The 24,683-nt window shown below is 40.4% G+C and overlaps 1 protein-coding gene across 2 annotated transcripts in view; it reads left to right on the top strand.

Annotated features, from left to right (window-relative positions):
* ifrd2 (interferon-related developmental regulator 2) overlaps window positions 1–24,683 on the top strand; it is a 37,034-nt gene that overhangs the window by 9,048 nt on the left and 3,303 nt on the right. For both annotated transcript variants that reach the window (XM_020528266.2, XM_020528265.2), the window contains 10 exons: window positions 5,315–5,425; window positions 6,576–6,660; window positions 6,765–6,889; window positions 8,755–8,912; window positions 12,583–12,633; window positions 15,282–15,460; window positions 16,320–16,428; window positions 17,124–17,258; window positions 23,388–23,516; window positions 24,208–24,303. In XM_020528266.2, coding sequence (XP_020383855.1) covers window positions 5,315–5,425; window positions 6,576–6,660; window positions 6,765–6,889; window positions 8,755–8,912; window positions 12,583–12,633; window positions 15,282–15,460; window positions 16,320–16,428; window positions 17,124–17,258; window positions 23,388–23,516; window positions 24,208–24,303 — 1,178 coding nt within the window. The remainder of the gene's footprint in view (window positions 1–5,314; window positions 5,426–6,575; window positions 6,661–6,764; window positions 6,890–8,754; window positions 8,913–12,582; window positions 12,634–15,281; window positions 15,461–16,319; window positions 16,429–17,123; window positions 17,259–23,387; window positions 23,517–24,207; window positions 24,304–24,683) is intronic.

Raw genomic sequence — 24,683 nt, 5'->3', positions numbered from 1 at the left:
GATACGATTATTACTGATTTAACCTAAGGGTCACCACAGCTTGGGCGAGGGGAGAGGTTGAGAAGGAAGAACATTCAGGGTAACCTCATGCAGTGTGGGTATTGGAACCACACTGGCATCACTTTACAAATCAGCAGTCCAGCCAAATGACCTAACTGATCCGTATTACTAACAGTATACATACAGTGTAGCAGTACTGTAATGTGATTCATAGTAACAAAGGTTCTGATGCTATGTATGGTTTGAAAATGTGTGATGTTGTTAAATATGTCTGCATTTTTCTAGGGTGGTACTTTGAGCATGTTAGTTACATTCCATTATCTAATAGACTACTTAAAGGAATTGAACACAAGCTGAACAAGTGAACACCTTGCTGTTTGTTGTTTGCCTTTCTCCATCACCAAACATGTAATTTTCAAATTGAAAACTACACTTATGAACTGAAGGCTGTATTTGTTGCCACAACCATGAAGATACTGAAGTTACCAAATACCCAGGTTTTGTTGTGATGGAACAGGATAAAACTGAAAGGTTGGAGTATACAATTCCATTCAGTTGTATATGCAAGAGTTTATCAAAAATGGCACTTTGTTATACCACTAATAAAACAGTGTTATCAGCTCAAGAATTGCTGCTGTTTGGAGATGCTGAGTTTGAGCTAAATTGTAGCACATCAAAATCAGATGGAATTTTGTTTTTGCAGAACAAAACAGAGGATATGATGTAGAATGGTTAGTAAAGTCCACACATCTGCTGTAAAATAAATAAATAATTGATGCCATACTAACCTCTCTGCCCTTTATCTTGTAGCTGGCAGGATGTTGCATGTACTACAGACTGTATTTAAGAAATTACTTTACATATTTGAGATTATGTAGAGAAGGTACTTGATGTGCTGAAGATAAAGGTATGAGAGATGGACAGTTGGTTTGTTGAAAATGTTTGCATTGTTAGGTGATCTGAATTATCTTTAGTTCTCACCAGCAACATATTTGTTTTGCCATTCTAGGAAGTCTCAGTGATGCTGATCTTTAGTCTGGACGGAATGATTTGGTCTTATTTCAGTACAAGGTTGTTTGTTAATTCTTAGCATGTTGTGTTCAGTCAGTACAGTCCTGGAATAGTTATTTTTCTTTTGATCACTACTACAAACCTTGGTTTGGTAAGGAAATAGTCTGGAAAGCTTATGCAGATTATGTTAACATAATGTTCACTGAATTTTAGAATTTAGACATACGCATGTAATGTGTTCCCTACGTGTTATGAAGGACCTAATCCCCTCTAATCCCCCACTAGAGCCTGTGCTAAGCCAAAGAAGGGGAAAACCTCTTCTTCCCCTAGTTAATGTTTGAGAAGAAAGAAAGCATTGATATAAGAAAGTAGAATTTATTTTCAGTCTTTATTTTGAATTTGAAGTTAGTTCTAATCCACCAAAAATTCTAACCAGTCCAGGCGAGAATAAAATGACTAATTCATCAGTGAATTTGCACATTTTTTTCAATATCTGAATGATTATATCTTAGTGGTGGTTGCTGTCTTTAGATTCTGCTACTTTAGTAAATTCTTTTACATTTTGGTGAACAGCCCCACACTTCCATTCTAGCAATTTATTCTATTGTTACAGCAACAAGTCACACTTGTTGACGGTCAGCCTATCCATTATTACATAGATGTTTCCAGCTGCCTGTTTTATCCTTAGGAACTTTACAACATCAATATATAACAGAGATACCACATAAATAATTATTAAGCTAACTCTGGTTTTGCACTGATTGACTATTGAAGGAACCTCTTTTCAGTGGTCAGCAATTAAAGTCACCCTATTTCAATACCTTTATGATTAAAACATGACTATTTTCACTCATTTTTATCAATTAGAGAAAACCTGAGAATAAGTTCTTAATCTTGTGAAATGACTCATCTTTGCTGATGTTGGCAAAAGTGTTTAGATCTATGCTGCCTGTTGAATATGCATGTTTAGATGTTATAACTTGTTTTTTCCGAATCAACCTGTTCAGCAGTGTCTTACACAACTCTGGAGCAGGTGGAACTTGAACCAGATCTCTTAGTCTAGGGGTAGGGATGCTACCGCTGATATATTATGGCTTTCAGCCACTTATTATAAGATCATGGAACAAGTATAAGTCATTCATCCATTTGAGCCTGGTCTGTATTCACTGAGGTTATGGGTGGTCTTAACTCCATTTGACTGCCTTGGCACTATATGCCCTTAGCACCCTTTGTCAAAAAAAATCTAAGTATCTAGGTTTAAGAACTGTTAATAAAACCTGCCTTTTGTAGGATAGAGGGTGTGTGCATTTTGTGAGATTATTTCCTGTTTTCTTTGCTGAGTGACCTCGTTTTAATTGTAAATTTATGTTCTCTTTCTTTGTCCCACCAACAAAAAAAGTGTTTTTCTTGAACTACCCAATTTCTTTCAAAATCTTTGAAATCTTCATCAAATCATGCTTTAATTCACACTACTATTCCATAGTATATTCTATGTTGAAATCTCTCAAATTTACCCTTGGCATGGATAACATTTCAGTGAATCTGTACCACATTCCTTGCAAGATCAACATAAATCTTTCTATGTGGATTTGGTGTAGTTAATTTAAGGGGTGTGACTGTCTCCTGAAACTGTGTCCAGGCACCCCTCTCCCTTTCTGATGTGTTGCAGTACCCATAGCCTGGACTCCACTTCTAAGCCAAATTTTCTCAAGCAGCAAACACTTGCCGCAGATGTGGTCACCATGGATTACACTGGTGCTACTAGCTCCCACATACTGCTGCTGCAACAATGTGCAGAACCATCTGTATTCTACTTAATTTCAATTTAAATATTTTAAGTGAATTTCTTACCTTTATTCTTCCTCAGCGGTTATAATATCTGATTTAAACCACTTAGTTAGTTGAAAGATGAACCGAAGAAGTACCCACAAATCATCTGCCTTTTTATCTTTGACATCATACCCACTCTGACTGATAGAAACAGGTTGAAGGTGCTCTCTGCTACCAGGTTTTATCTCCCACTATCTGCCTTTCTCACACAGGTCTGCTTTCATAAAACTGCTGTCCCCATGCATGCTTATACTTTTTATGAAGCTGATATTACGTAAAGATGTGTTTTTTGTTTTCAAATCTACCAGAACCGTTGCAGAATGTGGGGAATTTGTGAAGATAACCACCAATATATCTATTGTCTCTTCACGGAGACTTATCGCCTTTAGTTCCATTTAGTTTTCTTTGTACTTTTTTCTCGTAGTGGTAGGGATGAAGGGGGAGGCAGCAAAATTGTAACTTGTTCCTGCAGATCAGACAATAACCAGCCAAAGTCTTGCCCTGGAGCATGTCGGCGAATTGTACTTGACTCAAAAGTGATCCATTAAAAGAGTTGCCCCACAGGTTGATAGGGCGCAGAAAAGATTTACAAGAATGTTGCTGATATTGGAGGGTTTGAGCTATAGGAAGAGACTGGGGCTGTTTTTCCTGGAGTGTCAGAAGCTGAGGGGCGACCTTATAGAAGTTTATAAAATCATGAGGGGCATGGATAGGGTTGCACTTCCGGCAAGATGGCGCCAGGATAAGTCGCTCCATTCGGATCTTCACTCTGCTCGCCAGTTCTCTTGCTCTTTCTTTCTATGCCCATCCTTTTTTGTCTCCCTTCCTCCTTCTCCCTCCCTCAGTAGTAATTCTAGCCACCCCCCAAACACCACTTTTAATTACCTATCTAAGGAGGTGGGAAGGAGCCAGGTTATCATGGGGAATCACATGGCGAGAGCTGAACGTGTGGGTTGTGTCCTGCAGTGATGGCAGATCTGGTGTGGGCTGGGCCGTCAATGATGGATCAAGAGTGGGCCAGTGAGAGCGAGCCGGTGAGGTGGTGGCGGTGAGAGCAGTCCGGTGAGGCAGCCTGGCATGGGCTGGAATGCCCAGAGTGGGACTGCGGCAGTAGAAAGGAAACTTGGAGTCTCTTAAGTTAATTCTTATCTTGTTCTAAGTTAATGTGAATGGTGCCATATATGTACAGTAAAGGTACACACTTTTCATTGTATTTTTACATTGAACACACATGATGATGAATGATTCAGTTCAATTCAATTCAGTAGCCAAGGTCTTTTTCCCAGGGTAGTGGAATCCAAAATTAGAGGGCATAGGTTTAAGGTAAGAGGGAAAAGATTTAAAAGGGATCTAAAGGTTAACTTTTTTTCACGGAGGGTGGTACATGTACGGAATGAGCTGCCAGAGGAAGTGGTGGAGGCTGGTACAATTACATTTAGAAGGCATCTGGGTGGGTACATGAATAGGAGGGGTTTAGAGGGATATGGGTCAAATGCTGGGAAATAGGTCTAGATTAATTTAGGATATTTGATCAGCATGGGCGATTAAGATGGAAGGGTCTATTTCTGTGCTCTACTTCTCTGACTCTAGGTGCCATTACAGTCTCTGACCTAGCAAACCCAAAATTTTGGGGTCAACTTCTATTGTTTTATACTTCTGGAAGCTTTTACTGTTTTTTAATGTTTCTTGCTGGTGTTTTTATGCTATTTTTCCATTTCTTTTAGACATGCTTTGCTGGCTTCTAAAAATTTCGCAAATATCTGACCTAATACTAATCTGTGTAGCATTGTAAGCTTTTTCTGTTTCTCACAATCATTAACTTCCTATAGTCAGGCATAGGTCGTCACGGAGCTGTGCAACTGTAATAATTAAATGTAATAATTTAACATGTATTTAAGTACTGTGGCAATTGTACATGATTCGTCTAATAATAATACAATATAGACACATCTTTTACACCTCTGTTTCATTACAACTTGATATTACTTGCTCACCAACTTTTATTTGGAATTAACTCTACTGGGTCTCGCCTACTTCATCGCCCCTCCCCTGTGTTCTCTTATTCATGCTCTTACTCTTGTGTGAGTGCACGCTTGCTCCACCCCTCCGCCCAAATCCTGCTTTAGGTATACTTTTCCAGCATCCTCGTTGTTTTAATCTTGTCATCTGGCAAAAATTCTTTCCTACACTGGAAATAAATCTAAAATAGAGAGTACACTAATTAAAAGTTGTTATTCAGAAGTAAGTGATTTTTGTCACATTGGGTCTTCTAGAATTGTAGAATGGAACTATTGAAAATCTGAAAACTTAGTTCAGTACGTGTTTCAAATTTTCTGAAAGCTTTTCACATGCAGTGGTTTGCAAATGCATGTTTACAGTCACACAAATTGGTGCTTGCACTGATACAAATTCAAGTCTGTCACACAACAGTATTTTTCGTACAGGAACGCATCACTTTGCTGTATATTTTCAGGAGGACGGAATGGAATTAAAGGGGACACTCAGACCAGTGATGATGATCTCGCCAGTGAAGTGGTGAGCCATTGCAGCAGTGCCAGTGAGACAGCCAGTGTGCCTGAGGAAGGTACTGATGAAATCCGTTATCTATGGTGTTTGAAGTTTCAAGGCTTCATATAAAACTTAAACTTGAAGCAAGTTTCTTAGATTTATGAATGTAGAAGTGCACCACATTGAGGCTTGGGATTTTTCAATGTCAAATGCAGATCCATATCTTGCCTTTATACTTTTAATTAAGGAGCGGATGAATGTCATACTGTTCTCTCCTCTCTTTAGAAATGCTAACTGCGATTGCGTGTATTTGAGGAGATTAGAAAGTTGTGGTGAATCAGTAATTGTGATTAATTTGCATGATGTTTTAGAAGTGCTCTAGGGCTAGCCTCATCTCTAGCCATGCATGTGTGCTAAATTTCTGGTATATGCCCTGTCTAGGAAAACAGGGCACAATCTATTTGATCAATTACCACTCCAGCTGCTTTTTAATCATTACCAAAGTGATGGAAAGAATTTTTGACAGTCTTATTAATCAAATGGCGGTTATTTAACAATAACCTCGCTGATGTTTGGTTTGGGTTTCACCAGGGTCACTTGGCTCAAACCTCATCACAGGATTTGTTCAAATGTGAACAAAGAAGGCAGATTCCATAGGTGAGATGAAAAGGTTGCATTTGACTGCATCAGAGAGCCCCAGCAAAATTGAAGTCAATGGAAATTAGGGCAAACATTTTCCACTGGTCAGTGTCATATCAAGCACAAAGGAAGACGAATGTGGTTGTTGAAAGGCCAATCATTTCAGCCCGTTGCCACATAACTTGCCACTTATCAACTCAAACCTAAATGTTGTCCAGACTTTGCTGCACAGAGCATGAGCTGTTCTGTTATCTGATTGGTCATAAATGGAATTGGAGATTGTAATCAAGAGTGAGTGTTCTCATTTCTATCCTATACTTATGATGGAAGGAATATCTTCTGTTGAAATGGTCTTAGTCACTCTTTGTTAATGAGTTCCACATTCTAACCACTGATTATTTTGCAAGAGCAAATTTTGCCACTGTATGTTGCACTGCTCTTAAGAGTCAAATATCTGGACGATGATAAATCAACTTGGAACGGAAGGTTCTGTAATATGTTCTTTTATGTTGAAGGTTTTACTTGTCCAAGCAGATGCCAGGGAATTGGCAAACATTGCTGTTTTCTTTCTTTCCTTTTTTGTTTAGGAAATGAAGCTATTAATGAACAAATGGCCCAGGAGGAAGCGGAAAATAAATTGAGGGAATGTATTGATAATACAATGGATAAAAGGTGAGGCATTGTATTTGCATTTAGGCTTTCAGAGCTTTCTAGCTATAGTAGCTAGAGTTATTTGGCTTTCCTTTTGTTGCATTAATCCATTTTCTACTTTTTAGTGCAAAAGTACGACAAAATGCTCTTGAAAGCCTTAAGTTAGCATTTTCTTCAAAGATTCTGGCAGATTTTTTGGTGGAACGGCAAGTCACTATCACTGATTGCTTGGAACGTTGCTTAAAGAAAGGTACGTGTATCTTGGTAAACTGAAGTAGGAGGTTCAAAGATGTCCAGTTTGAAGAAATGGCTGGTAGTTCCTTATTTTGCAGATCTGATCTTGAATGCAATACAGTACTAGTCATAATCTAACTTCTTCCTCACCAGAAAAGTTCAGATTTTATATGGTGAACTACAATTAAATTTTAAATTGAAACTGACAATCACTCTAGCTCAGAGTGGGCAGAAACCTGGCAGTTGGAATATAATGTTGGGAAATGTGAATTTAGGCACTTTGGCAGGAACAGCAGTGGATATTGAATATTATTTAAATGGAGAAAGACTGCACAATGCTACAGAATAGAGGGGTTTGGGAATCTTAAAATGTTAAAATGAGTCCAAGGTCAGCAGGTAATAGGGGAGGCAAGTGGAATGCTGACCTTTACTTCAGAGGGAATGGAGTATAAAAGGAGGGAGATTTTTCTAAAACTAGTTAAACCATGGCTGAAATACTGTGAACAATTTTGGGTCCCTTGTCTAAGGAAAGATATACTGGTAGGTAGTCCAGAGAATGTTCACTAGGTTGATATCAGGTATGGATGGACAATACTACAAGCAGAGGTTGTGTAGGTCTGAGCCTGTACTTGTTGGACTATTGAAGAATGAGACATTATGCTCCTGAAACATGAGATTCTTGTAGGATTTGACAGGTTAGATTCAGAAAGGTTGTTTCTCCTTCCCTAGGACCAAAGGGAATAAGGGCTCATTTAAGACACAGATGAGGAGGAATTTCTTCTCTGAGGGTAGTCAGTTTGTGGAATTCATTACTGCAGAGGGCTGTCAGTGCTAGGGTAAGCATATTCAAAGCTGGGATAGACTGATTATTAATCAGTAATGAAATTCAGTGTTATGTGTAAAAGGCAGGAAAGTGGAGTAGAGGATTATCAGATCAGCCATGATCCTGTAGAATGATGGAACAGACTTGATGGGTTGAATGGCTTGCTTCTGCTCCTATGTCTTATGAGCTTAAGGTCAGGTAACATTTGTGGAGAGAGTAATGAAGGTCGCATTTTGATTATTTTTCAATGGAACTGGAAAATAATGAAGAACTGTTCTTCAGTAGAGTAAGGGAAAGAACAAAAGTGAGAGGTCTGTGATAGGATGGGTGAATAGTGATGGAATTAAATGACTAATAGGACAAAGGTGCATTGAAGAGACTGCGATGCTGCTCGCTTGCTTCCTGTAATCCCTGACCTTACTCCCTGCTGCTGAAATCCATTTCAAAATCGTGTGCTTCTGTACAATGGTGTTTCCATGTAGTTTTAAACATAAACTTATGTTATGAGATGTTGGGTCTGGAATAGTGTGCATGCATGTTTCTGGATTAGTGCACGTGTGCAGCTGTCTGCAGTTGCGGGTGTTAGCAGACACAGCTGTGCGAAAGGAATGAGGGGTACAAGTAAGGTGAATCACGGTATCTTTTCCCTAACGTGGGGAATTTCAAGACTAGGGACATATTTATAAGGTGAGAGGAGAAAGATTTTTAAAAAGACATGGGAGGCAATTTTTTTTCTTTTTGCACAGTGGTTAGTGTGCAGAATGAATTTCCAGAGGAAGTGTTGGATGTGGGTACAGTTACAACATTTGGATAAGTACATGAATAAGAAGTATTTGGAGGGATACAGGCCAAATGTGGGTGGGTTTCGTTTGGGATTATCATTGGCATGGACTGTTTCTGTGCTGTATACTCTATAATGCATGCGTGATAATGGAACAAACATGGAAATGAAAGATAGGCCAAAAAAAGGTGTAACTGGTCACTGAAGCATCCAAGGGTTAGAGGCTGATTTAAGTTCGAAAAGAACTTTAGTTTCATTTTCGCTTTCCTTTCTAAAGGGAAGGGTGAAGAACAAGCCATCGCTGCGACTGTCATATCCTTATTATGTGTTCAGCTGGGATCATGCAAAGAAGGAGAAGATGTTTTCAAAACCCTGAAGTCTGCCCTAACTAATATCTTTACTGACAAATCAGCTAGCTTGGCTGCCAGACACAGTGTAAGTACTGTATTTTCCAAGTGATACTTCAATATTTTGTCCTTAGACCCTTGTAAGATTAGAACATTGTTAGTGGAACTGCAAAAATATTCCTAGAGATTATTTTTAAAAACATTAAATTTGATATTAAATCTATGATAATGAAGTATCTTTTAGAAAAGGGATTCTGGGACACAAGATAGTTGTGGTACTTTGCGCAAATGGTGCTGCATTTGGTCTTCAACCTCTGCCTTTTCCTTAATAGACCAGAGCAGGTTGCTCCTCTGTGGCCTGCCCAGCCTTTGTAAGAAGCTGCTCCTTGCTCTCGCTCTCTCTTAGGTGCATCACTGACTCTTTGAATAATCACGGGCTGGGTAGGTGTGTCAGTGATGGGGAACTGAGTGGATGGTGAATAGTTTGCTGGCTGACTGGGGCTTTCTGGGTCGGTTTGACTGGGAGACTGCAATGATGACTAGCTGATGGGGTACCAAAATGGGACAATGGTGGGAAAAAGTCTGGAAGTGCTGTGCTGACTGTTGTTTTTGTCCCAAACTTCAGCAACGCCATCTACAAGGCACATTTCAGGAATGTGACAGAATACTGCCCAATTGCCCAAACAAGTGCAGTTTCGATGCTCAAGAAACTTGACACCATTTGGGACAAAGCAGCCCCTTTGATTGCCACCACATCAACAAATATACACTCCCTCCATCACCAATACTTAGTTGCAGCAGTACATTACCATCTAGAAGATCACTACAGAAATTCACCAAAGCTCCTTAGACAACGGCTTCCAAACCCACAACTACTTCTATCTAGGACAAGGACAGCCGATATACAGGAACACTACCACTTGCAAGTTACCCTCTTAAGCCACTCAGCATCCTGACTTGAAAATAAATCACTGTTCCTTCACTGTCGTGAAGGAACTCCATCCCTAACATTTGTTGGTCTACCTACACCAAAAAGAATTGCAGTGGTTCAAAAAGGCAGCTTGTCAGTACTTTCTGCGAGGGAGCGGGAGGGATTCAGTGGTGGAGTTGAGTGGGTGGAAGGCCCAGGACAGGGAAAACCCAGGGTGAAAGGCAACACTTCAGTTGAAATCTATTAAGGCCACTTTAGAATGTGCCCCACCAAGGTCATTGTTCATTAAATCCAATTCTTTGGCTTGGCCTCAGTTCCTCGCTGACTCCTCTGGTGATCAGGACCTGGGGCCTAGTCTGTTTCTTGCTCTGCTTCTTAACGGAAGAGGCAAAGAATTTTTATTTTAGTTTAACTCTGTGGCTTGGCACTTCTTAATGGTAAATTTTGTTCATAACTTGATTTATTGACAAGTTTATTGCTTTGGGATTGTTTATTCCTGAAATTCGCTGTTGCAGCAAACCTCATCTTTTTGAATTTGCTTACCAGCCCTGAATGAGGGAGAGATTGAAATGTGGCCCCTTGTGCAGAAGGTTTGGATAGTCCTAGTGTAGGACCTGTCATCGCCCAGTTGACTTATATCCAAAGTTACTTTTCCTCTCGTTGCTGAAGTATTTTTAATTCAATGATGGGATGTGGGCATCTTTGACTCGAACATTATTTATTGCCCAACACTTATTGTCCTTCAGAAAGTACTGACAAGCTGCCTTTTTGAACCACTGCAATTCCTTTTGGTGTAGGTAGACCAACAAATGTTAGGGATGGAGTTCCTTCACGACAGTGAAGGAACAGTGATTTATTTTCAAGTCAGGATGTTGAGTGGCTTAAGAGGGTAACTTGCAAGTGGTAGTGTTCCTGTATATCGGCTGTCCTTGTCCTAGATAGAAGTAGTTGTGGGTTTGGAAGCCGTTGTCCAAGGAGCTTTGGTGAATTTCTGTAGTGATCTTCTAGATGGTATGTACTGCTGCAACTAAGTATTGGTGATGCAGGGAGTGTATATTTGTTGATGTGGTGGCAATCAAAGGGGCTGCTTTGTCCCAAATGGTGTCAAGTTTCTTGAGCATCGAAACTGCACTTGTTTGGGCAATTGGGCAGTATTCTGTCACATTCCTGAAATGTGCCTTGTAGATGGCATTGCTGAAGTTTGGGACAAAAACAACAGTCAGCACAGCACTTCCAGACTTTTTCCTACCATTGTCCTATTTTGGTACCCGAGAGTTTGCCAAGACCCCATTCCTCAGTGTGTGGACAAAAGAAATTTTGAGGTAAGTAAGATTAAAAGCAACTGAATCCACAGGGTTGTAAAGAACACCAATGTAACATTTTAGGACAGAACTAAAGCCGACAGATCAGGCAGTTAGGCACCAGGCTCTGCGAAAAGAAAATGCGTGATTAATGATTTAAAGGCCACACAGCATTCATTGCTGCATTGGAGCTTGCAACCCCAAAATTTTCAATGCTTAACCCCACTGAGGGTTGCAGCCAACAATTGGAGAAGCTGACTATTTTTGGTAAATGGGTTTAGACAGAGTCAAATGTTCTGTTTAACTTGACTGTTCCATGTTTTTGCTTTGGGGTTCTCAGGAGACCGATTCCAGCACCAATTGTCGCAATTCCAGAATATCCTATCATTGTTTTTTGTCAATAGAATGCTGGGCTTCTCTTTTTATTTAGTATTCTCTGTGATTAATCCCATGGTCATCAACAGCCAGGTACAGAGCAAATGAAAGTGACAGAACAAAGGATCATAGGACAAAGCACAAACTGAATTTAATTGAACTCTGGCTGGTTTGAGCATTGCGCCTGTCTCCTCAAACCTATGCAATAATCCTGTGAATCTGAATAAAATTTTACTGCCTCGTTTGTAGGTCACCATATCTGCATCAGCATCTGTCAAAACCTGTAAATATGCAAAATGTCACCGCAATGTCTGATGCTTTAAATTTGATTTACAAAATTTATGTTCCTGACGAGGGTACTGTTACTGCCTGAAGTTTCCTCTTATCAGACCCATGCATAAAGAGTGGCTTATAATAAGGCAACTGAAGACATTAAAGTTTAAAAAATCCATTGGGTTTTGTAGAACAAATATCAGTATCAATCTGTGCTGACAAAATACAAATCCTACATGGTTCAGAGGACTGAATGATTTTGAACAATGGGCATTAGATTGTCAAATTAATGCAACTTGACACCTTTACGCCCTAGTTACATCTTCTTGTATTTAAAAATGTGATAACATATTGTTGTCATTACATGTGTGAAAAGGAAAGTGTACAAATATTGTTGTTTCAAGGATTTAACTATCATTCCAGTAGCACAGGTTCCCTCAACCTGTTTTTGAAATGGCTGGAAATAGTCTTGTTTGGTGCTGATATGGAATCTGGCTTGTTCCGATTTATGGTATGAAACTGTTGAAATATCAAAAAAAACGGATCAGTTTGATCAATGCTGCTAGTTGAATTAATATATTTATAGCTCAGAATCAGAGCTTTAAAATTAAAATTAAAATTACCATTGTGAAAGATTTAATTGGTCCAAAGGAGTAAAATTATCAAGAATTTAAGCACTGTACGCTCACTATGCTACACATACATGCATCTTTTGCATTGCCGTAATTGTAAGGATTCCAGGGCACCTCTGTGCCAGTGCAGGTCTGCTAATTTGATACAGGTGAAAATGATTAATAAGCTAAACCTTCACCCCTCTCGCCTTTCAGATGTGAAGCATATTTGGCTGTTTGTTACTTAATGTTTATTGCTTTGTTTAGACCGCCACTGCTCTGGGAACATGCTGTTACATTGCTGCTAATGAAGCAGAGGTGAGTCTTAATTTACTGGATTACTGGATAACTGTTTTCCTAAGCAAGGAGGTACTTGATTTATCGTACCACCAATTTTATTGAATAATTCATTAAGTGTACTTTACTGTTCTTTACTGAATGGTGTTTCTCATTTTGAGGTTTGAGGCTCAGCTGATTGTTTAAAAAAAAAAATTCATTCCCATGTATGGACCATAGTGGAGGCAAGTTCAAATAGTCCTATCCAACAAAGGAAGTGACATTTGTGGAATGTAATTTATCGTGGTTATTATAAAACTGCGTGATGTTAAATTTGTGCCTCGAGAGTTTTGCCAAATATACTGTGGATCAGAGAAATTTTCATAACATTTTAGCTTATTCTTTCTAGATTAAGTAGAGCAATCTTGGGGCAAATTGTATATAGTCGGTGAAAGAAATTGAGTTTAAATTAAAACAGAAGTCTAAAATAAAGGTAAAACTGAAAGAACTGCAGATGCTGTAAATCAGGAACAAAAACAAGTTGCTGGAAAGGCTCAGCAGGTCTGGCAACATCTGTGAAGAAAAATCGGTTAACGTTTTGGGTCTGGTGATCCATCCTCAGAACTGATGCTTGTCCTGCTGTGTTCATCCAGCTCTACACCTTGCTATCTATAGTTGGGAAAACGTCTGCTTATATCCAGGAAATAGGAAGGGAGATGGGTTAGGGAGTAAACGATAGGATAAAGGATAGAACCCAAATGAGAGAGAGAAGAGCAGTTGGATAGACAAAGGAGTTGATAACGATCTAGATAGGAGGGTGAATAGCTGTTAATGGGGACTGTTAGTTAGTAATAATAGGTAGTGTGTAATGGCTGGCTGTGAGAAAACAAGGCCTGGTGTGTGGGGTAGGGTGCTGGGACATGGGAGAGTTTAGGCCCTAAAATTATTGAACTTGATATTGAGTCTGGAGATTCAGGAAAGTGCAGGTGAAGACAGTTTGAAAGTTCACAATCAGTGCACCAAGACCCGAGGATGTAAGCCATTGAGTCCTTGAGATGTGTCAGCGTTTAGTCCCAATACTTTCTCTTGCTTAATATTCCTTGAAGTTCCCCAAACTAATTTTCTCTTGGGTTTCCCATTATTTCTGCTATGTGCTTTGTTCCTTCTACTTTGAAGATAAACAAAATATATATTTTTTTAAACATCTGTGCTATTTCCTTATGTTCTGTTTATTATTTTTCCTGTTTCACTGGTCTGTTAAGTTGATCCCTCTATAAATGAAATAACAGAATCATACTCTTGTATTTTAATGATAAAGTCATCATAGTCACAAAGGATCTTTAAGGCTGCTGTCTCATTAGAGAGAGATGACTAATGGTGTTTAACCTGCAGGTCACTGTGCCTCAAGTGAGCTTGAGAACGCAGGACCTTCAAAGTAACTTCAGCTGGTGCGTGAATTAAACCTGCGTTATTGGCCCACTCTGCATTGCCACCAAACTGTTCAGCTATCTGAGCTGACTGACTTACAATTTTAGATAAAATTTGTAATTTCATAACCTTAATTAGAAATGTACAGTTTGTTTTTACTTGAATTGTTTAAAGTAGTTTATGAAAACATCTGCTAGCAGGTACATGCCAGGTGACTTGCCTGGGAAAGAATTGTTTGAGTCCTTTTTTTTGGTATAAGACACTATATGATCTAATCCAATAACAGGTTACTTCTAGTTTTGCAAACTGTATGTGATAGTCTGACTGCTGTGTCTAAAGCTTTGGTTTGATTCACAAAAAATGTTTCCCACATCAGTCCTGGTTAGTTGAACATGCCTTAATAACCAGTTATATGCCGAAGAATATTATTAGTTAACAAAGGCGACGTGAGACATTTAACTGCTGTTGAACCACCATGTAAATGATATTTGCCTCTATCTATTATTACCATATAATCCTATTTCAGGATTTAGTTAGAAATTAGGTTTCACCATTGAGATGCATCAGTGCATCATAGTTGAAGTGAATCACTATTTGGTTGTTTTAGTGGCTTAGAGAAGTCGCTAGTAGTAACCTCAAGAAGTGATTCATGAATATGTCAATCTGTAATAAAGATTTGTTCAAAACTACACCTAATCATTAAGTGATAGCAAGAACTGCAGATGCTGGACACAGAGACAACTAAGCGTGGAGCTAGAGGAACGCCAGCTCCCTTCCCCCTGCCCTTTTCTGAAGAAGGGTCCCGACTGGAAACGTCAACTTTCCTGCTCCTCTGATGCTGCCTGGCCTGCTGTGTTCCTCCAGCTCCACACTGTGTTATCCCTAATTACTGAATGTTCTATTTGTGAATTTTTACTACCTTCACAGATATCTAACAGTGAAATTCAACTGTTATGATTGTTCACAATTATCAGTGACTTCAGCTGATCTTCACTTAAATGTGGATTCTGGAACTAGATGGTGATCAAAATATGCAAAGTATTGAGCAATCATGTTTATAAACATAAGCTTTGGGGAGTTAAAAGCTGAAACTTTTATAATGCAAATACTCCTTCCTAAACCAGAAGTCCTCTTTATGGTATACAATTTGTGCATTAACATCAGGAAATGGACACATCACACTACCAATGTGTTTCATGAGCCTCCTTGTTTATTTCTTACTATTCCTTATGCACATATAATAATATTTGTATTCATTTTAGGACCTTGCATCTTGCCTGGCCTATTTGGAGAGTGTCTTCAGTGCTTCATATATAAAGGGGGATGGATTAGTTCCCTCCCACAATTCTCAGACTCAAGTTCTTCACTACAATGCTCTCCTGTCCTGGTCCTTACTGGTTACTATCTGTCCACCCTCCAAAATTCAAAAACTCTTGGAAAAGTAAGTGTGAACAATCACTGATATAGGTCTGCTGCCTGTGGTTGCATATTCATGTTTTATCTTATTAGTCGTTTATAGTATGTAAATTGTTCAATAATACAACTGTAAATGTTTTCATGGCAAACTACCATGTAGTGACATTTGGAAGCGCTGTTTTTGAAAAAGACAAATGAATCAACAAGTCTTGTGTATCCCTTGAATTCCTCAGGGAATGAATCACCCTTTCGTATATTATTCTGAGGAAGGAACTTCAGTGTAATTGAAAGTTTATCCCCTCACCCCACACAGCTTCCTCCTTTGGTTTGTTAACCAAAGGTAATTAAAATATCTGCTGCTTGACAGAACCTGAATTTTCTTATGCATATTTGACATTAGGAAGAGATCCAATCAACTAATGGTACAGCCACTGAACTGTTTAGTTTGTTTGTTATTTTTTGCATTTCTGTCATCTGTGCTATCTCTAATAGCTAGACAGCTTGTTACTTTTTAAACTATGTGGATAGAAGCCCACTCCCAGACCTCTCCAAATACAGCAATACAGCTGGCCATTACCAAGTATGTGAAGAATGCTAAGGGTGAATGGCCTTTATTCTCCACTCCCCCAAAGAGAAATATGGGAAGATGCACAACTTTGGCTGTTACTTCAAACAGTTGAGACAGTTAAAGTTAAAACATCATCCTGTTTGGGGATAGTGAGTCTCAGCTTATGTCCTATTACTCCTATTGCTTAGTTCATTGTGGCTCAAGTCAATTGCATCATATTAAGAAAATCAAATTTCATTGCATTCAACATAACCTTATCTTTTAGTGTTGTTCTGACAGAAATGTTACAGTAATCAATTTTAACTATATTTTCCAGTCACCTGCCCAAGTTACCTGGCCTTCTGTGCAGTGATAGTGTGACCTTGCGAATAGCAGCTGGGGAAGCGATAGCACTTCTGTTTGAGTTGGCACGCAAGATTGATCCAGTAAGGAAGTTTTTGTGTTGTCTGTATTCCTGCAGAGAAATTATACTGTACGTTGAGAAATGATTGTTGTACTATTTATTTGTGCAGAAATGTATTAAATATTCAAAGGTTCAGAAGCTTTTTTGTCCACTTTCTTGCCCCTCTCCTCATGGTGTATCTTAGGTTGACAAACCTGTCTCTTGAGGAAATTGAAGTACAGTGCTTGAGTTGTGTATTTAGTTGAGCTGTCCCTGTGCTTATCTTGCACTTCTAAGTTTATTTTCTTTCTTAACTTTTAGAAACAAAATGTTGTCATGTCTGGTTACAAGCAGTTGCCTTCATGATTTGCTATTGCGGGTGCATGAACCAAATGACATGTTTGTCCCACAGATGCATATTAAGTTTGGTGCTGAATTTTGTGTTTAAAATCCAGTTTTCTTAGACCTCCTTTTATGGAATTCATCCCATTGAATGAGGGTTTACCCTTTCCACCAGTATTTATTGAGACCTTCTAGGTTGTACTGAGGTTTGAACATCAAAAGAAAATCTGCAGTGCAGCAAGGTGTAAATTATCAGTTTGGTTTATGATGATTCCCATTTGGAAACACACAAATGTTCTGTGTGGTCTCATGGTGGCTTGATGTACCCAAATTCAATGAATTAGCCATTCCCTGTGGTATATTAATTTCCATTTTCTTGCTGTTTTATTTTCAAAGGACTTTTTGTATGAAGGCACTGATCAACTTTGTGAAAAGCTGAAGAGCTTGGCAACCGACAGTAACAAACACAGAGCAAAAAATGATCGACGAAAACAGCGCTCCATTTTTCGCGATGTCTTGCATTTCATTGAGGTAAGTGTTGTACAAGTTACCTCAAACACAAAAAGATGGGCGCTGTGTTTTCTAACCTACAAGGAAGAAACCAATACATCAAAGCACGCTATTCATGAAAAATTTGTACATGCTTGGATTTATTGACTTTGAAACTTTATCTTATCTGATTTTGCTAATGTCTTCATTAGGTTGAATTGGAACCAGTTGAAACTTCAGTGATATTTGGTGGGTAGGAATTAGCAATGTATGATCTTGTGCAATAAAATGACCATTTAAAGTTTTAAAGAAAATTCTATAAGTCATTCCAAGATTTTTTTTTTTTAAAGCTCCACTGTTGCCTTAATGGATTAAAGTATCATGTGCAATGCAAAATCCATTTTAATCTGGAGGCATATTCTATGCAGGTGTTCTTTTGACACTAGGATATCTGGAAGAATCCGTTTCCCCTAAAATTTGCCCTTCCCAGCCCATTGACAGCAGGGTTGTAAAGGCACTTTATAGATTCAGACTTCTTGAGGCCTATAAAATTGCAGTGGAGAAGAATTTGAAAACAGAACATCTCTTAATGGACGAGACAACACAGTATGGCGCTGGAGGAACACAGCAGGCCAGGCAGCGTCAGAGGAGCAGGAAATTTGACATTTCGGGTCAGGACCTTTCCTGCCCCTCTGCCGCTTGGCCTGCTGTGTTCCTCCAGCTCCATACTGTGTTGTCTCTGAGTCCAGCATCTGCAGGTCTTGCAAGCTTCCATTTGTCTGGTGCAGTAGATATTAATGTAGACCGGAACTAAATGAGCTTTCCATTGTCAGGAGTGCTAACACACAAATTGAGGTATTAAAACTATGATTCTATTTTGATGGATGTCAACAAGACCCCCGACTTTATTTAAGGAAAAGTTTATTTTCATTGGCTAATGTTTGTCAATCCGTCAACAATAGATTAACTGGTTCTTTATCTCATTGTGGCTCTTGTAAACCTGGTATGATTCAGATTTAGCCATGTAACCCAGTAACTACAATTCTACAATGCCAGTAATAGGCCATTTCTGCCAGCACTTGTGTACCACATGTGTTTTATATGAAGTATTCTTAGAAATGTCTGGGAGCCTTGGGGAGTGGTGAATTGAGAATGCATCTGAGGTGGAAAGAATACAAACATTTGTTTTTTTCTTGGAACTGCGTGACTTAGCTTGTGTTTGTGTGGACTTTGCTCATTCTCCCCATGTCTGCATTGGTTTCTTCTGGTGCTCAGTTTCCTCCCACTGTCTCAAGATGTGCAGGTTAGGTCAATTGGCCAAGCTAAATTGCCCAAGGTGGATTAGCCATAAGAAAATACAGGGTTACAGAGATAGGGTAGGGGAATAGGTCAGGGTGAGGCGCACTTTGGAGGGTCGGTGTGGACTCAGCGGACTGAATGGTCTGCTTCCATACTGTAGGGATTCTATGGTTCTATGATAAAGTACATAGTAAATTGATTGGAGGGGGTCATTGAGCAATGATTTCACTCTGAGGCTGGTGGAGATCTGGAACTCACTTTTGAGGCAAAAACTTGATTTTGATTTGATTGATTTTCTTGTCACGTGTACAGATATACAGATATATCCTCCGACACTTCCGCCATCTGCAATCCGACCCCACCACCAAAGACATCTTTCCCTCCCCACCCTTATCTGCTTTCCGGAGGGACAACTCTCTCCGTGACTCCCTTGTCTGCTCCACACTCCCCTCCAGCTCCACCACACCCGGCACTTTTCCCTGCAACCGCAGGAAGTGCTACACCTGCCCCCATACCTCCTCCCTCACCCCCATCCCAGGCCCCAAGAAGACTTTCCACATCAAGCAGATGTTCACCTGCACATCTGCCAATGTGGTATACTGCATCCGCTGTACCCGGTGTGGCTTCCTCTACATCGGGGAAACCAAGCGGAGGCTCGGGGACCGCTTTGCAGAACACCTACGCTCGGTTCGCAATAAACAACTGCACCTCCCAGTCGCGAACCATTTCAACTCCCCCTCCCATTCCTCAGACGACATGTCCATCCTGGGCCTCCTGCAGTGCCACAACGATGCCACCCGAAGGTTGCAGGAACAGCAACTCATATTCCGCTTGGGAACCCTGCAGCCCAATGGTATCAATGTGGATTTCACAAGTTTCAAAATCTCCCCTCCCCCTACCGCATCCCAAAACCAGTCCAGCTCGTCCCTGCCTCCCTAACCTGTTCTTCCTCCCACCTCAAGCCGCACCTCCATCTCCTACCGACCAACCTCATCCCGCCCCCTTGACCTGTCCGTCCTCCCTGGACTGACCTATCCCCTTCCTAACTCCCTACCTACACTCACCTTTACTGACTTCATCCCCGCCTCTTCGACCTGTTTGTTTCCTCTCCACCTATCCTCTCCTCTATCCCTCTTCTATCCGCCTCCCACTCTCTCCCTATTTATTTCAAAACCCCCTTCCCCTCCCCCTTTTCTGATGAAGGGTCTAGGCCCGAAACGTCAGCCTCTCTGCTCCTATGATGCTGCTTGGCCTGCTGTGTTCATCCAGCCCAGCACCTTGTTGTCTCGGATTCTCCAGCATCTGCAGTTCCTACTATCTCTATACAGTGAAAAGCTTTGTTTACGAGCGATACAGGCAGATCACCGCAAAAAACGGATGTACAGATCAAAAAGACTTAGAGGCATACGGGTTACATTATTTGAGGCTAGAATCTATTCAACAGTCTGTTCCTGAACCTGCTCCTGAGTGTGTTCAGGCTTTTGTATCTTCTGCCTGACAGAAGAGGTTGTAGGGTGAAATGGGTCTTTGGTGATGTTGGCTGCCTTTCCACAGCAGCGAACTGTGTAAATAGAGTCCATGGATGGAAGGTTGGCTTCCATGATGGTCTGAGCTGTACGCACCACCTTCTGTAGTTTCTTACGGTCCTGGGCAGAGCAGTTGCCATACCAGGCAGTATGCTTTCAACCATGCATCTGTAGAAGTTTGTGAGGAACCTTAAGGGCATGCCAAATTTCCTGAGCTGCTTAAGGAAGAAGAGGCGTTGTTGTGCCGCCTTGACTGTCGCATTTACATGGGAAGTCCAGGCAGGTCGTCAGTTATCGTCACTCTGAGGAACTTGATGCTCTTCATTCTCTCTCAACCTCAGTTCTGTTGATGTAGATGGGGGTGTGTTCTCCTCCTTTCTTTCTGAAGTCAATGATCAGTTCTTTAGTTTTGCTGATGTTGAGAGACAGATTGTTTTCATTGCACCGCATCACCAAGCCCTCTGTTTCCCTTCTGTATTTTGACTCGTCGTTGTTAGGTATCTGTCGTCAGCGAACTTGTAGATGGCGTTCGTTCGGAATTTGGCAACACAGTCATGGGTGTACAAGGAGTACAGCAGGGGGCTGAGGCTGCATCCTTGGGGGTGCTCCAGTGTTGTATGTTGTTGTGGAGGAGGTGCAGTTACCTATCCTCACTAATTGCAGCCTATGGGTCAGAAAGCTGAGGATCCAATTGCAGAGGGCAGAGCTGAGACCAAGACCATGCAGTTTTGAGGTCAGTCTGGAGGGCATAATGGTGTTCAACACGGAGCTGTAGTCATAAGCTGGAGTCTGACGTAGGTGTCTTTGTTGGAAAATAAATTCCTGGGTGTCCAACTGATTTCTGTAACCTATAGGGCTACAGGCCCTGAGCTGGAATGTGTGATTAGCTCTTTCTCGACCTACTCGGACATGCTGAGCCAAATGGCCGCCTCCTGTGCTGGAAATGATTCTATCTTTCCATCTATCAGGAGTTCTGGGTGAGGACAGTAGACCATCGACTGGTAGTGAAACAAGGGGGGTTGCAGTTAAAAGTATTTGAGACTGTACCTGATTGATCTGCAGTGGCCTGTTTGAACTTGGCTGCATGAATTTGCACCAATGAATTCATTGTTGCCAAAAACTGATGTTTTGAGTATTGACTTCAGTTCTAGCTGTGTTCCCCTGTCTTTAGGAAAATGAAGAATCTTCTCCAGCTCTCCATGAATTTGGATGGCTGGCATCATCAACTTCTTCCCTCCTACAAGCTGAAGTCCCCACCTACACCATTATCTCTGTACCTAAGAAAGCACATGCGATGTGCCTTAATGACTACTGCCTAGTCGCTCGGACCTCAATCATGAAGTGCTTTGAGAGGCTGGTCATGGCCCATATCAGCTGTAGTCCCCCAGCCTCGATCCCCTACGGTTTGCCTACCCTACATAACAGATTCACAGAGGATGCCATATCCCTAGTTCCTGCACTCATCCCTGGAACATCTGGACAACAAAGACACCTACGTCAGACTCCTGCTAGTTGACTACAGCTCCACCTTCAACACCATTATCTCCTCCAGACGGATCTCAAAACTGAGACACCTTGGTCTCAGCCCCGCCCTCTGCAACTGGATCCTCAGCTTACTGACCCATAAGCTGCAGTCAGTGAGGATAGGTAACTGCACCTCCTCCACAATAACACTCAACACTGGAGCCCCCTGAGGATGCATCCTCAGCCCCTACTGTATTCCCTGCGCACTCACAACTGTGTTGCCAAATTCTAAATGAATGCCATCTCCAAGTTCGCTGGTGACACCACTGTAGTGGGACGGATATTTAACAAGAAGTTGAAATACAGAAGGGAGCTAAAGGGCTTGGTGACGTGATGCAATGGAAACAACCCCTCTTTCAACGTCAGCAAAAGTAAAGAACTGATCATTGACTTCAGAAAGAAAGGAAGAGAACACACCCCCATCTACATCAATGGGACTGAGGTTGAAAGGGTGGAGAGCGTCAGATTCTTCGGAGTGATGATAACCAACAACGTGTCCTGGACCTACCCACGTAGATGCAACAGTCAAGAAGGCACAACAACACCTCTTCTTCCTCGGGTGGCTCAGGAAATTTGTCATGTCCATAAGGACCGTCATCACCTTCTATAGATGTGCCATTGAAAGGTACTGTCTGGGTGCATAATGGCATAGTATGGTAACTGCTATGCCCGGGACCATAAGAAACTACAGAAGGTGGTGTGCACAGCCCTGACCATCACGGAAGCTAACCTTCCATCCATGAACTCTATTTACATGGCTCGCTGCTGCGGAAAGGCAGCAATATCATCAAAGACCCATCGCAACCTGGTTATGATCTCCTACAACCTCTTCTGTCAGGCAGAAGATACAGAAGCCTGAACACATGCATGAGAAGGTTCAAGAACAGCTTCCTTCTGGACATTATTAGACTGATGAATGGACTCTGTAGCTCCAAATAATGCAGAACTTGCTTACGTTGATCTTGCCTAGCACATACCCTGTGCAATGTAACCTGTATGCCTTTTTGATCTGTACATCTTTGCTTACCATGATCTGCCAGTACCACTCATTAAATGAAGCTTTTCACTGTACTTCAGTACACGGGACAATAAATCAAACAATCAATCAATCAAATAAATTACATGTACAAACTGATGTGTTTCTTGGTGCCATCACTTAGCAAATGCATAGCTAACTGGAGATTTATTTGCCAATTAAAAATAAAATATTTGTTGGAAAGATAAAATTGGAAAAACTCCTGACTGAGCTGCATAGCCAGTTGGAAAGACCTGGAACTTTCCATTGCGAGGGAGTTTTTTCTTTAAGGACTAATTGCACACAAACATTACTGACTGACATTATTACTCACCCAAATTGGATAATCGGTGCCAGAAATTAAGTTATAACATTGTGTATTCACTTAAATGGCTACCATACTACGTAAGCCAAATTTTGACTTCCGAACTCCAGTAGATATTAGAACTTATATTAAACACTGCTAAATAATGGGAGATTGATTTTGCTTTCTGTAGGTATGTTGAGCCCTTTTGCACTGAAGAAGCAATGCAATGTACTTCAACTTTAAATAATTAATTGTAAACGTAAAACAACTGAGTTTATTACTTAATTGATGATCTGCCAGCAGAAGAATTTAACCCAAGTAGTCTTTTCATTTTAGAAAAAGTATTTTGGTAATTGCTAGTCTTAAAAGGGAAGTTGTCAGGAGTTTGTAGGAAGATAGGACAGCTATGCATATGTAAATCTAATTCGTGTGATGCGTTGATTGTCTCAAAAATGGAATCAAAAGTAATTTCTAAATGATAAATTTCTGTTTCTTTGTAGGATGAAGTATGTCCAGAGGAAACAATCAAATTTGGGATTGAGTGCCTTTACATAGATAGTTGGGTTAAAAGAAGAGTCTATGATGCCTTCAAGGAGATTCTTGGATCTGGTATCAGGCACCATCTGCAGGTAAAAAGAACAAAAGGCAAATGCTGAACAAATTAGGTAAAGCTGATTTGATCGGAATTACTTGCTATGATCAATAGCTATTGGAATCTGTACTTTGACATGTATATGTGTGGATAATAAAATGGAATTATAAGCGGAGCTCACTGTTTTCTTCCCTTCTAATAACAATCCTAATGGCTCCCACAGACACAGGCCAGACTTTCACACAGAACAGGTTCCATTTAGGACCTTTTGGCTATATGGTTTAGGACTGATCATTCAGACATTATAGGGAGAAATTTTTGCTAGTTAGACTTGATATTGTGGGTCAGAAACCTTCTTTGAGGCTGCATACGGGTGCTGTTAAACTGGCTGCTGAGACCACTGTAGTTGAGAAGCCTCTTAGTTATGGGGAGCAGGAGTTATGAGAAATCATATGGTTTTGTCTTCCTATCCCTTAATAAATTTAAAAATGTAGTCTTTTTTAATCTTTATACTGTTTGAATGGAATAATCGGTTTGGCTCCAGACTGGTGTTCTCGGGAGATCTTGAAGCTTGTAAACTGCTAAATATGCAAAATTATACTGGTCATTATATTTAAGATATTCTATGCATGCCATGTTAAGAAAGCGCACCAATTTTATTACTTTGAAAACTTGTCAAAGTATAAATTTAACTCATCGTTCAACTTCACAACACTTTCTTTCTGAAGCATAACGAATTACTGCGGGATATCTTTGAACTGGGTCCACCTCTAATGCTAGATGCTGCTGCTATCAGGGCCAATAAAATTTCAAGATTTGAAAAGGTAAGTTTGGAAATCTCTCTCTAGATATTTAAATATAGCATGACCTACACATTTTACTAATCTTATCTGATTTGAAATACAAATGATATTTGTGTTTCGTTTCCCTCTGACCTCAGTCGCAAAGCTGGCATGAATGAATCTGATTTCTCTTGAAAATGGATCCACTGTGACCTAGAACTGATGTGGGCAAGAATTTTGAACAGCAAATAGTTGTTGGCTAATTGGCCTAACACTTGAAATTTGATTCAAATATGAAAGTATTCTCTAATTGACTAGAAATTGCATCAGAGAACCATGGCATGACTTTACAATTGGCCTTCCTCTATTCTCTTCCTCCTTGTGTGGAGGTTCCGATGCAATCGTTGTTCAACAATTTGAGT

Source organism: Rhincodon typus, chromosome 16 (assembly GCF_021869965.1).
Source record: "Rhincodon typus isolate 14 chromosome 16, sRhiTyp1.1, whole genome shotgun sequence".
NCBI lineage: Eukaryota > Metazoa > Chordata > Chondrichthyes > Orectolobiformes > Rhincodontidae > Rhincodon > Rhincodon typus.
This window is presented reverse-complemented; position numbering and strand designations above follow the sequence as displayed.